Here is a 13,158-nt window from a genome sequence, read left to right on the forward strand (position 1 = left end):
CCCCCTCCCCGACAAAATCTGGAAAGAGTCCTCAAACCGACCTAAAAATTACAAGACGGTCGGGATTGAGAGACCGCACAATGCCTGAACTCGCTCAACCGGATTCACACCCCGGAGTTTCCGACAACGAAAAAGACAAGGAGCATAGCAATGACGAATCTGGGTCAAGCGACCACGAGTCCGAATACAATCAAGATGGATCCGGTAGTAGTGAAGAGGAACAATTGGTTGATGTCAGCGATGAGGTTCAGCTCGAGCCTGAACACGATCCGTTTCCCGAATCAGTGGATCTGTTCCCAGCCGAAGATGAGGACCAAGCTGATCATCAGGTTGTACATGAATCCAGAGAGGCACCAGATGACACACCTAGAGACGGATTTGAACCTGACGAAGAGGATGTAGATGGTCGAGCGGGAAAGGAAGCTAGAGATGCACAAGCCAATGCATCCGAAGGCGAATCCAAATATGGAGAAGAAGAAGAAGAAGAAGAAGAAGAAGAAGAAGAAGAAGAAGAAGAAGAAGCAGATGATCAAGCTGCTGAAGAAGTCGAAGACGCGCAAGCCATTGCGTCTGAGGACAGATCCGAATACGCAGATGAAGAGGAGGCAGATGATGATTCTTCACTCGAAGTCCAGAATCATCCACCAGCCCCCCAGCAGGTCGCAACTGCGAATATTCTCGAGGTGCAGATCCTCGAGAGTATACCAAGAACCCAAAGAGATGGCACACCTATGGATCGTGTGTCAGAAAATGCTCGAAATTCTCAGAATGCCTCATCGCAGCTTCCGGAAGTACCAGAGACACCGACATTCCAGCCATCTCGCCCAGATCAGGGCCCTCAAAGCACTCGCCCCAATATCTTCACGTGGCTAACCGAGACGACCAAAGAATCTGCTTTTCAGGATACCTGGGAAGCAATCCGCAAAACAAGGAAATCCCTTAAGGCCCACGCTGATCCCTCTACAAAAGGGCATTTCAGAGATATCATGAAGCTCATTGAGCGGTTACGAAAACTGTTTGAAACCATGACCAACGATCCTGCTTCAGCTTCCTCCTCGAAAAAACAGTGCAGTCTCATCGCCAACAGCATTTTTAAAGAAAACCAGTGGATCATTTACACCGAAGCACCCGAAGATGAAGAGAATGGTGCACACCTGGTAAATCAACTCGAAGCCCATGTTGTTCCCCGTCTGATTGACTTGATCATACTCGGATTCAAGACCTACAAGACTCTACATGATGGGACAGCACGACATTTTCGCATCATCCTCGATTTGATTTGGGGATCCTGTGATAGGATATCTTCCCTCGCCCAGATGAATTATGTGATTAGTGGGAGCGTGATGGCTCATTCTAGAAGACTGGTGCACCATGTGAAGACTCTCAAGGATGCACTTAAAGACGGCAGGCTACGAGAGATACCCCATCGCGTTCACCAACGCCCTCTACCGTACAGGCACTTTGAGTTGGAAGAGGTTGACAGCCATATCTCTTGTGGACGATGGACCTATGCGGAAAAGACCGCCCTCCGAGATGGTTTGCAACTGTATGAGGGTAAGTCTTTTCATTTCTGATGCTGTATGATGTTCTGACGTTATCAATAGGAGAAGATCGGTACATTGATATCAAATGTGACAACACAATCGGCGGTCGACTCTCTGATCGGATCTTACAACATATCCAGAGCCAAGCCATCAAACTCGGGGATGACTTATGATCCAAGCAAGTATGCATGGGTTAAGATAGACACAGATACATGTAAATAGTAGACTTGATTTCAAAATACCCGAGAAGTTCATAAAATACCAAACCAGATTTGAAAATTTCCGGGGTCGGCAAACCACAAGCGAACCACAGGCTTCCTTTTGTATATCCATGGATACCCAAGTATTATATCCACAATGTATATGCCTCGGCTAAAGCCCTACTATCTTTCTCTATGAGGGCAGATATTTTGGTAAAATTCACTGTGTCATTGACACTGAATATAGGAATTTTATTCTTGGGCTCCTGGCTCTGTGAGACATCTATGGTACCTACATACCCTTAAGATATATATACTAGTACTGTGGTATGGAGATGGGGCCATTGTGATAGACATAGACATATCTATAAAGCTGCAGAGCAAAGAATGAGCATACTAATTGATCCAGTCAAGGTCCGCATCTAGAAATAAAAAGATTGCTAAGACAATGCAAGGGGATACCCCGGACCCATTTAGGGGTTTGTCTATAGAGAAAGCAAAAGTATACAACGGCGATCCCACCCCCCTCCTAAATTGACACCGCTTTCTCTTTTTCCCGCTTTCCCCTTTTCTCCCCCAAAGTATCTCGACACCAATTGGCTTTGTCGGTTTATTTGCTTTTTCTTTTTTACAATTGTGGTTTGGACTTCTCTTAGTCCGGAGATCAGTTGAGTAATTGTGAAAGAATTGGAACGGTTGGGCGGCGCGTGAGTACATTCCTCTCTTTTCTGCATGTTTGTTTATAGACGGGAGCTTCGGTTGAGCTGGACAATGGCACTCAGTTATGCCATGGGTACAGTTGGATCATTTTGCGCAACTGGAGCAGATTTTAGGGTTGTACTCAGCATGCTACAAGCTCCTGAAAAGGCCATTGGAGTGACCTGAATTTGAGAGCTCGAAGCTGAGGTTCAAAGCAAACCGGCTGGACAATCAGGTGTTTAGGGGGTTCGAATTTGCTCAACTAAAGCTGACGACGCTTTTCGCAGACAGCTCACACGTACACGCCAGCTGAACTTTACCGCGGAGCTTGCCGTCTCTAATACTTTAATCCCGAACAATCTACCGATATGTCCTCAAACGACGAACCGGTCGTCGCCCCTGCTCCTGTGGAGGTCGATGAAAATGAGCCCCCGGCTACCCCGATAGAGGCGAGCGTCGTCTCCGAGGGCGAGGAGTTGGTTAAGCCTAGTCCCGATGTATCGAAGGAGAACCCGGCCGCCTCTCTGGCCAAGACCAGCCCTGGTACACCTGGTATCGCGAAGCGTCCTGTGTCTGGAACAGCTACCACCAAACGGCCCACGTCATCCTCTGCATCCAAACCCACGACGGGCACCACCCGCACGACCACCGCCAGTACCCTGAACAAACCTCCCACTCGTCCCTCGACCACGACTACCACCCGGAAGCCATTGAGCACCTCGACTGTCTCGTCTCATCGGTCTCGCATGTCAGTCAGCAGCTCTGCAGACGAGAAGCCTCGGTCTGTGGCGAGCTCGGGAGACGAGAGGCGGGGAATATCTGGCACTGCGAAGCGCATGTCTATGGCTGGTACCGCCTCCACCCGCCCCCCTCTCAAACCCACCTCGTCTTCCATCGATCGTAGATCGAGTGTTGCCGGCACCACCGCCGAGAGGAAGCCCGCCACCACAACTGCGCGTACCGCGACGTCGACGAGCAAGCCCGTGGGTAGGCTGACTTCATCAGCGACACCTGCAAGCCGAACTGCCGCTTCCACCTCCACCACTAGACCTGCTACTACTCGGGCAACCTCGTCTACGAGCAATGTTAAATCTGCCATTGCGACCGATCCCAAGAAGCGATTGAGTACGCTACCTGGCTCAACTGCCCGAGCTGGTGATTCTGAGAAGCTACAAGCCCTTCAAACTAAGCTCACAGAGAGCGAGGAGACCGTGGCCAATTTGAAGACTGAGTTGCAGGCTGTCAATGAGAAATTAAGCCAGCTTTCTGTCTCGGCCGAAGAACCCTTGGGTGATGCTAGTGCCACCGAGGCCATTCGTGCGAGTCACACCGCAGAGATTGAGAAGTTGGCATCGGCCCATACCGAGGAGCTCCAGGCCCTGCAAGCGCAACTAGAAGAAGCAGAGTCCCAACGGAAAGAGCTGGAGGAAAGCTCGCAAAAGGAATTGGAGGAAGCTAGACAATCCGCCGCTGCCCAAGGAGACGACAAGACAGTTGCCCTTCTTGATGAGCTCAAGTCAGCACACCAAACTCAACTTGAGGCCATCCAAACAGAGCTGGCAGAGCACAAGTCTGCAGCTGCTCACTTTGAAGAGCAGATTGGCGCTTTGAAACAGGAACTTGAGTTCCAGCAGCTTGCACTAAAGGAAGAGAAAGCCCAAGCCCTTGACCACTTCAACCGAGAACTCAAGGGTCGTGACCAGGTCATGGAGAACCTTAACATAGAGATTGTGAAGCTGAATACGCTCAAGGAACAGGAAGTTCGCGCTGCCGAAGAGGCTGCTCAAGAGAGTGTCTCTAGCCTTCAAGAGCAAGTAGCCTCCCTTGAGGCGAAGCTTGCTGCGGCCGAGTCTGTCACCCAGGAAAGCTCTGTGCAGAGCACTTTGATTGCCGATAAGGATCAAGAAATCACCGAGCTCAGACAGGCCCTGGAGAAGATTCAAAGTGAGCTGCAGGAGACACGCGATACAGCGGCCACTGAACTGTCATCAAAGATCAAGGAGCTGGAGACTGCCAATGAGGCTGCTATCGCAAGCCTCAAGGCTGAACACGAAGTTGCTATTGGTGATATTTCGGCTTCCCACGCAGAAAAACTCGCTGTTGCTATGGCGGCGGCAGAATCGAGCGGCACAGAACACACCGCACAACTCCAGGAACTCCGTGACGCCCTCGAGGCGTCTAAGGCCACTGCCCAGAAGGCACAAGAAGATGCTGTTACTGAGCTTAAGACAAGCCATGAAGCAGAACTAAAATTGCTGCAAGAAAAGCTGGAGGCTTCCGAGACTGCCCTCGGCGAGTCCCGCCGTGCATTGGATGAGGGCAATGCCTCTGCACAAGACCTTGCTATCCAAGAGATTGACGCTCTTAGACATAAATGTGAGTCGCTGGAATCGCAGCTGTCAACTGGCACTGGGAAAATCAATGAGCTGCTCGAAGAGATGCAGAGCAAGCAAGCCGAAGCCGAAGCTATCCACCGCACTCTACGGGATGTCGAAGATCACTCCAAGCAAGAGGGTGCTCAGAAGGACAACAAGATGAAGGCACTGGAGCAGAAGGCCGCAGAGGCTGTAGCCATTCTCGAGAAGCACACCTTGGAGGCTGCCGATGTGTCGGAAAAGCACGCACAAGCCTTGGAAGAGTTGAAGGCTGAGCATGCTGCCCACCTTGCATCCGAATTGGAGCGGGCTAAGGAGGCATCGGGATCCCATGACAGTGCTCTGAGTGATCTGCAGGCGCAGCACGATGAGTTGCTAGCCGCAAACAAGGATTTGGAGTCTATGTACGCCACCCGGGTCCAGTCGCTTGAGGCTGAATTGAAGACGGCACTTGAAAGCCACGCCCGTGAGATCGCCACCCACACTGAGGGTCGCGAAAAGGAGGCCGCTGAAATTCAGAATCGATTTGAAGAGACCCAGGCAAAGTTGCAAGCCGAGCTTTCTGCTTTGCAGAGTTATAGCAAAGCTGACACCGAGCTTCACGAGCAACAAATCGCGGAGCTGCAAAAGGGCTTCGAAGAGACCCGAGCCAAGCTCCAGGCTGAGATTGAGACCGCCCAAATATCCAAGGCTGCTGAGATCGATGCTGAGCATAGCAAGGCAATTGCTGAATTGCAGCAAGGATTTGAAGAGACCCAAGCCAAACTTCAGGCTGAGATCAAGGCTGCCCAAACATCCAAGGCTGTTGAGATCGATGCTGAGCACAGCAAGGCGATTGCTGAACTGCAGCAAGGATTTGAAGAGACCAAAGCCAAACTCCGGGCTGAAATTGAGGCTGTTCAAGCCTCAAAGGCCGCTGAGATTGATGCCGAGCACGGAAAGGCAATTGAACAGCTTCTAACCATGCACGACTCCAAGCTGTCCGGCCTTAGAGAGGAGCTCGAAACCTCGAACAGGGTCAAGATTGACGATCTTCAGAAGGCCCATGATGCAACACTGGCTAGTGTTAGCGAGCAGTTGTCTCAGGCCAAGGCTGTTGCCCAAGACACTTCCGCTCTTGATGACTTAAAGGCCACAGTCGCCGATCTGCAGGCCAAGCTTGCTGACTCTGCGAAGGCCCACCTTGCGGTACAGGAATCAGCTGCCACTGCTTCCAGGGAAATCGAGGGTCGCTACTCAGCTGAGCTCGCCAAGATCCAGGCTGACCATGCTACCCTTGGAGATAAATACCAAGCCGCTGTCGCCCAGGTGAGTGAACTGGAGAAGCTTGCCAAGGACTCGGACAGCCAGAAGTCGCATCTTGAGTCGATTATGAAGCAGCTTTCCGAGTCCCGCGATCAACTTCTTAAGGTTAAGGCCGATAACGCCGCCATCTCCGACTCGCTCGTTGATTGCAAAAACCAAAACAAGACCCTGTCCGAGAAGCTCGAAGCTGGTGAACGTGACCTGAACGACCAGATCGACAAGAACATGGGTCTCCTCAACCAGCTTGGCGATGTTGATTCCGACATCTCTGCCAGCCGGCGACGGGTCCGCGAACTCGAAACCGAGCTCGCAGTTTTGAAAGCAGACAGCGGGGAGAAGAGCAGCTCCTCGGGCTTGGAGGCTAGCCGCTGGGCGACAGCTGATGAGGGGAGCGAGAACGCTGAAGATGGGGGTCCAGCCACAACGGAAGGTGAGGACCTAGGCCCATCCATTGAGGGAACGGTGGGAGATCCCCGATTGAAGAAGTCTTCCTACTCATCAGATCTTCCCGCATTCCACCCATTTACATGATTATGAAGACTATATCAGCGTACACAGAGACTAATGCATTCCATAGATGGCAAGCATCCAGGAGCAGCTTAAGCACATCCGAACAGCCAATGATGATTGGTACAGCGAGCACCACAGGTAAGTCAAATATATGGTCGTGTTAATAAAAACCAATGCTGATTTCTCTAGACTCATTGGCGAACTTGCCAATCTCTCCCGGCAAGCATCCTCCGAGTCTCCCAGCCTCTCGACCACGCCCACCTCAGAAGTCCCACCAGCCCCCGAGCCAGAACCTGCTCGCGCTCGCGCAGCAACAGTCTCATTTTTCGGCAAACGCCAAATCTCGCGTTGAATTGGCATCCCCCTGAGCGCTTAGTCGTGATGCAGCATGACTTTCTTTTGTTGAATCCTGCTTCACTCTCTGCTCTTGTGATTCTACTGTATGTAATAACTACGCAGAATACCCTGTCTTATTATGTCGGGGTTTTCCCACTATTCTTGTTTCAATATCTTTATCCTACACATACAACTTGTCTGAGTTGAACTTCGTACCATCCAATTTGCGTCACCACAATGGCTATATTGGCTGGTTCTTAAGTAGGGAGTGATATACAAATGGTGACATGCTCGTATCAACTGTGCTGAGAGGGATAATCCAAGCGCAATGCTATGATTGAAAGTCAAAAACAAAAGTGGGTATCTTAATACACAATACAACAAAGTTCGATGAACGCTTCTCTTGATGTTCGGAAATAGTCCACGAAGCTGGGTTCAAGATCACTCCGAGTCGGAAGCGTAGCTGACCAGCGCTGGTGCTGGTGTCACGGCAGAGGCATCAAATTCTGTGCGGCTGGGAGTTTCACGGATGGACGAAGTTGATGAAGGGACGGTTGAAGCGACGGTTTTTCTCTTTTTGATACTAGGTTGCCATGCATTCGGATTACTTGCATCTTCGGCCAAGAACGGATCAATGATAGCACGAGTGTTCCCAGCCAGCTCGCGGCGGAGAGTAGCTTTCCGTGTCGCAACCAGATCATCCTTCCTAGGCCGCTTCGAAGAGCGAGACTTATTCTCTCCCGGCCCCATCTTTTGTGCAGGCTTTTCCGCTGGCTGCTCGAACATAGGCCGAATGCGAGTCACGCGGGCAGCATGCGAGCCAACATCAGCCGGGTTCTCACCAAACTCCACCATGCGCGCTCTCTGCCGATCCCCCTCAGTCTCATCCAACAACTCAATCCCAAGACTCATTTTATCCTTGAGGGCCTCGGTCTTCGCCGCGGCCTTCTCAAGGCCCTTCCTCTCTTGCCGGAAAGTCCTCCTCAACCGCATAGACTTCTCATACGGATCCTCCCAATCACGATTTTGTCGTTCCTGAAGCTCAAGAATGCGAGTCGCTTCTGTCTTCGCACGATTCTTGTCCTCGATCTTCCCCTCAATCTTCGAAAACGGATCCTTCTCCGCGGGGTCCATCTCTCGCGCGTACGGTTTGATGGCAATTTCGCCGGGCTGCAGCTCTTTGTCTTCGCCAGTATCCCGCTTGCGCCCGCCTTCGGTAACAACGTACGCCGTGTTTTTAGGGTCGGTCTTTATTTCGATAGTTCCGCCGCAGACGGTGTGTTTCATGCGGAAAGTGTAAATTGGTGTCGAGTAGTAGTTGCCGACTTTTTTCTTCTCTGCATTGAAGCGCACACCTTGGCCGATGATTATAGGGTGCGGTTTGCAGTTGTCGCACCATACTGCGAAGGGCATCTCGAAGCGCACGACTAATGCGCCGGTTGTGTGTAGGTGACGCGCGCGCGCGCCGAGTGCGTGCTTCCCCGCAAGTTTGTTTCCCGTTGTCACTCCTTCTTGGTCTGGCGGGACGTATCTTTTGGAGATATCAGCTGGGGGTTATGTGGAGATTTGAGCGTTCTTACTAACCGTCCCATGTCTAGTGAAATCATGTTAGTGGCTGTTTCGCATGTTCTTTGAGATGGGATCGGGACTTACTGAAGCCCTGCATCTTGGGCGAGCTGGATGGTTACTACGCTTTCTGTGTAGTTAGAGATCAGTGAGTATGTAGTAAGTTGGAGAGCTTGTCCGAGTTGATAGTGTCGTAGACGAAGTTATCGACAGACCTCGGGGCGGACTGTGGTCGGAGATAGCGGGGTTAAGCCAGCTGACTCATCACTTCCTTTTCATTCATTGGTCTGGGGGATCCCATAGCATCTGCCTATACTTGAAATTGGCATTACCTGGAAAGGAAAAAAATAATAATAATATATACACTGTTTAACAAACTAGACTAGGAAAAGAGCCTAGTGGAGTAACTACAATGATGGCGCTTGATACATCGACTTATATCGATCTCATACTTACAGCACGAATCGCCATACTTCAAAGGTTCGTCATACACTTCAAGTTGAGACAAGGTATTTTGAATAACTTTTCAGCCAAGACTCTTTATGAAGTTGAGGGGCTTTTGTGTGGGAGTTTAAGTCTTCCGACATTTACCAGTTGATCACTTCAGAGGTCACCTTCGCACCCTCTTTTCTACTTCTCCTTTCTTGCAAAACCCCTAGTGCGCTTTGATCGTCTGATAGTTCCTCTGCAAGATGGACCACGATACACTCCAAAATAAAAAGTCCCTGATATTGGTATTGCTTCCAAAAGACGTGAAAGACAAGCTCGGCAGGTTCGAAGCACAGCTGCAGCCGAAGAATACAAGTTAACCATTCAACAGGCCAGGAGAGATAGATCCCGATAGGGGGGTGGCACTTCTTAAATGGAAATCCGAAATCGAAAGTCAAAGAGATATATTGAATGGATTTCAAATAGCCACAGTTTTATCGCTAGGAGAGGAAGCAGAACAGACGTCGTCGCCTAAGAAAACGAAGACGTTCGTCAGGTTTACCTTTTCCGTGTATCAGAAGCTAGTCCAAACTCTCAGGGATATCATGCGTTCTTTGAAACCTCCGACTGCGGCTGACCCTGAATCATTCCAGTTCGAGGTCTGTACCTCCTGTAGAGAAGTCTACAGCGAAGTCTTCAAGACTCAGTGCTCCCACTTCTATTGCAGGAATTGCTTAATCCGCATGGTCACGAATTCTTTGGAAGATGCATCCTTGTTTCCCCTCAATGCTGTCAAATGCCAATTGAAGGATCAGAATTGACGAAAATGATAGGCCCTGCATTGGGCCAAGAACAAAAGAAGAGGCAAGTTGAGCTCAGCGACCCAGACCAAACTTACTGTTCAGATCCAGCATGCTCTCAATACATCTTCCCAGCAACAAGGAGATTTTGGCCAGATTTCATTTTTAAAACTGGTTGCACGTGCAAGTGTGGTTTACGCACGTGTAGGAAGTGTGAGAGAAGAGCCCACAGGGGCAGGTGTCTATATCAGCTGGACCAGTCATTGGAGAAATCGATGCAGCAGGAGAAATGGCAACGGTGCACTAGATGCGGCCGTGTGATTGAGCTCAACGAGGGCTGTCCTCACATCACGTGTCTTTTTCAGCCCTTTCCAAGCCCACTAAGCTACTCACGAAGCCCTTTACTGACACCTGATAGTTGTGTTTGCAGAGCCCAGTGATGCTACTGCTGTGGGAAGAAGTGGAAGACTTGCGGTTGTTCGAAGGTGGTACAGAGGCCAAACTATCAAATTTGATGAATCTAAGCGATCCAAGAATCACCTTGCAGATAATAGAACGGGGGTCATTCTGATGAGCTTGATCCGCAGAGTAAGGTATGTGGTTTGAGTACGTTTGGCTTGGAGAAATATGGGATATTATCTATCAGAAATCTGCTATCGCTCAGCGTACTTAGCCAGTTGGCCATGATATATTGCCAAGCGAGATAGGAAATATGCCTATGGCCATACATATGTGTAACAGAATGGTGTAGAGAACTTTCACGGTTCTACATGTAGAAGATCAGTATGTTAATTTGCCGATCATCGGCGCCACTCCTATCCTCATGCGAGCTAGAAATCCACACTTGAAGGTCTAGAAGACACTGATGGTCCTCAAATTAAAGTCATTGAATTATCACTAGTAGTATGTTATGCAGTATCAGTTACTTGTGCTGTGTGGGGGCCATGTATTCTAGGCATTCCCATACATATGGGGTTACGTAGTATCATTCTCACCACGAACTGATTTGCTTCTTTTACCTCTTTCACAGAAACTTCAGTATATATTCAGATTTCTTTCTGGTATGCCTTTGACTTCATACCAGTCAAAGTCCTTCTTCATCACATTGACTATGATAAAGATCAAGATACAAAATCTCAAGTTCTAGTCTTACAGCTATTCCTGGTGACAACCAACAAGGGGACCACAGTGCAAAAGAGAATACAAATAACACAGAAACTCACGCTTTACTGGAACAACCTTCAGCATGAGCAACTTCAACATGGGCACAGCGATGTCAATGGGACTAGAAACAGAGAATGATTTGTCCAAATACGAGAGCAGAAGATCTCCTTCAAACTCCCTCCCTATCGCCATTCAGCAACTTGGTGACTCACTCGAAAATGCCATCAACCTGGACAGCTCCCCAGAATCCGAGATTTGGCGTGAATGTGTCTCCTGCCGGGACGATCAACCCCAAGGCGATATGATCAAAACGAAGTGCTCCCACTTCTATTGCAGAGCTTGCTTGATCCGCCTGTTCACGAATTCTTTGCGCGATGAATCCTTGTTTCCCCCTAAATGCTGCCACAGGTCAATTGCAGCCTCAGAGGAGATGATTGGATCTGCATTGGTTCAAAAATACAAGGAGAAGGCGATCGAGCTCAGCGATCCAGATAGGACATATTGTTCCAATTCGAAGTGTGCTGAATATCTCCCACAAAAGGTCACACGCAATGAAATCTGCAAATGCACGAGCTGTGGGGTACACACATGTAGGAAGTGCAAAAAGCACGCCCATGGGGGAAAGTGTGTATATAAGCTCGATGCTCTCTTGGAGGAATTGGCGGAATCCAAGAGATGGCAGCGGTGCTCTAACTGCAGTCGTCTGATTGAGCTCACCACCGGCTGTAACCACATCATGTAAGGATGATTTTATTTGACATTGAACAGTTATCTGCCATTTCACACAGTGCAGATTTTGGGACTTACATCTGTCTACTAGGTGCTTTTGCAAGTTCGAATTTTGTTATTTTTGCGGAAAACAGTGGAAAACGTGCAAATGTATCTACGCAGAGGAAGATTACCTTTACGAACGACCGTGAACTAGCAACGCCCAAGGGACCGCTTCGGGTTTGCCTCGGAATGGACAGAATATGACATAACTTGGCATTCGGGAGATGGCTATGGATGCGATTGAAGCGCAGTTGAATTGGAAGGGCAATACATATGGTCTGCACAGTTGTCCTTGGGGTCAATCATTCTCGTTTACTTCTCAAGAATGATCAAATTGCTCAATCATTTACCATCTTCTCAAATGCTTGCCCTAAGAAAGTTGACAAGACGATCACTTTAGCGCTTGATATTTCAACACTTGAGTAACAGTCCTACGGAATTAGACACAGAATTTAGATTGGATCTTCTTGATTTGTATAGATTTTAGTATGCATTCTGCAAATACGATACATTGCTATTCTTTACAGAATCCATAATTCTGCTCATGACTTTACTTCAAAGGGAAGATTTGACAAACAAGCCCATCATTTTTGATCTTTCAAGAACTGTTTTAGCTTGCTTTGCATGAGTATTCGGTATTTGCCCATAATCTCAATAGACCTCTACATGGAGTTTGATATGGATTCAGGCCAAGATGAGCATACCGACCGAACACTGAACAAAATGGCCAAAGATATCATCGCGGATAATAGCGATGAGAAGTTATCTGAAATCTGGAGAGATGTCACTGAAAGCAAGGAAGAAATCAAGATGCATGATTGTGTATCTTGTACGGAAAAAAATATCCAGTGTCGGATTTTATCCAAACAGAATGCACCGACAGTTATTGCCGCGAATGTATTGAGCGCCTTTTTCAAAATTCTCTTGCGATCAATGCCTTGATTCCTCCTCGATGCTACCGCCTACCGATTTATCCTTCTACCGCCGTCGAGGATATGATAGGCATCGCGATGGTGAAGAGATGCAAGGAACGGGAGACGGAAGCCAGCGATTCTCGTGGTACTTATTATTCAAACTCAACTTGTGCTCGCCATATCCTGCCAAAACATTATCCACCGTGGGGCAGGCACCTGCGAGTTCTGGCATCACTCGAACTTGCACCCAATGCAAAAAGCAAGGAAATAGAGGGGACTGCACCTATGTGGACGCCAATATATACAACGGGGCTCAGGACGAGGAGAAAACCAATGATAAATTACTGCAAAAACAAAGAGGAAGAGGACCATTAATTGTTCCTATCGCTCAGTATCAAGACCTCATTCAAGAGTTGAATGGAAGTTCAAAGGCTATGCCCTTGCGGTAAGCAAATAAAATCTGGCAAGACCAGTGATATAGGAAAGTTAACGATATGGTATAGTCTAATGTGCTTAATTTGCTTGCCCTTGATATGTGTTGATGA

General features: G+C 48.8%; 4 protein-coding genes across 4 annotated transcripts; 3 read left to right on the forward strand and 1 right to left on the reverse strand.

Annotated features, from left to right (window-relative positions):
• Window positions 1-80: 80 nt before the first annotated feature.
• Window positions 81-1,717, forward strand: N7500_005973 (uncharacterized protein; the record flags this gene model as incomplete). Its single annotated transcript, XM_056677117.1, has 2 exons — window positions 81-1,554; window positions 1,605-1,717. The coding sequence occupies 2 exons, from the start codon at window positions 81-83 to the stop codon at window positions 1,715-1,717; spliced, it is 1,587 nt and encodes a 528-aa protein (XP_056532117.1).
• A 1,094-nt stretch (window positions 1,718-2,811) lies between these two features.
• N7500_005974 (M protein repeat protein) lies at window positions 2,812-6,985 on the forward strand (the record flags this gene model as incomplete). The annotated part of the gene is made up of 3 exons (XM_056677118.1): window positions 2,812-6,585; window positions 6,701-6,771; window positions 6,823-6,985. The coding sequence occupies 3 exons, from the start codon at window positions 2,812-2,814 to the stop codon at window positions 6,983-6,985; spliced, it is 4,008 nt and encodes a 1,335-aa protein (XP_056532118.1).
• Window positions 6,986-7,410: 425 nt separating this feature from the next.
• On the reverse strand, window positions 7,411-8,635 carry N7500_005975 (Saf4/Yju2 family protein; the record flags this gene model as incomplete). Its single annotated transcript, XM_056677119.1, has 3 exons — window positions 7,411-8,500; window positions 8,554-8,563; window positions 8,623-8,635. 3 exons carry the CDS (start codon window positions 8,633-8,635, stop codon window positions 7,411-7,413), a joined length of 1,113 nt encoding a protein of 370 aa, XP_056532119.1.
• A 592-nt stretch (window positions 8,636-9,227) lies between these two features.
• N7500_005976 (uncharacterized protein) lies at window positions 9,228-9,785 on the forward strand (the record flags this gene model as incomplete). Its single annotated transcript, XM_056677120.1, has 2 exons — window positions 9,228-9,307; window positions 9,356-9,785. 2 exons carry the CDS (start codon window positions 9,228-9,230, stop codon window positions 9,783-9,785), a joined length of 510 nt encoding a protein of 169 aa, XP_056532120.1.
• Between the last annotated feature and the right edge of the window lie 3,373 nt (window positions 9,786-13,158).

The sequence above is a fragment of the Penicillium coprophilum genome (assembly GCF_028826855.1).
Source record: "Penicillium coprophilum strain IBT 35676 chromosome Unknown utg000004l_segment0_segment0, whole genome shotgun sequence".
NCBI classification, from domain to species: domain Eukaryota; kingdom Fungi; phylum Ascomycota; class Eurotiomycetes; order Eurotiales; family Aspergillaceae; genus Penicillium; species Penicillium coprophilum.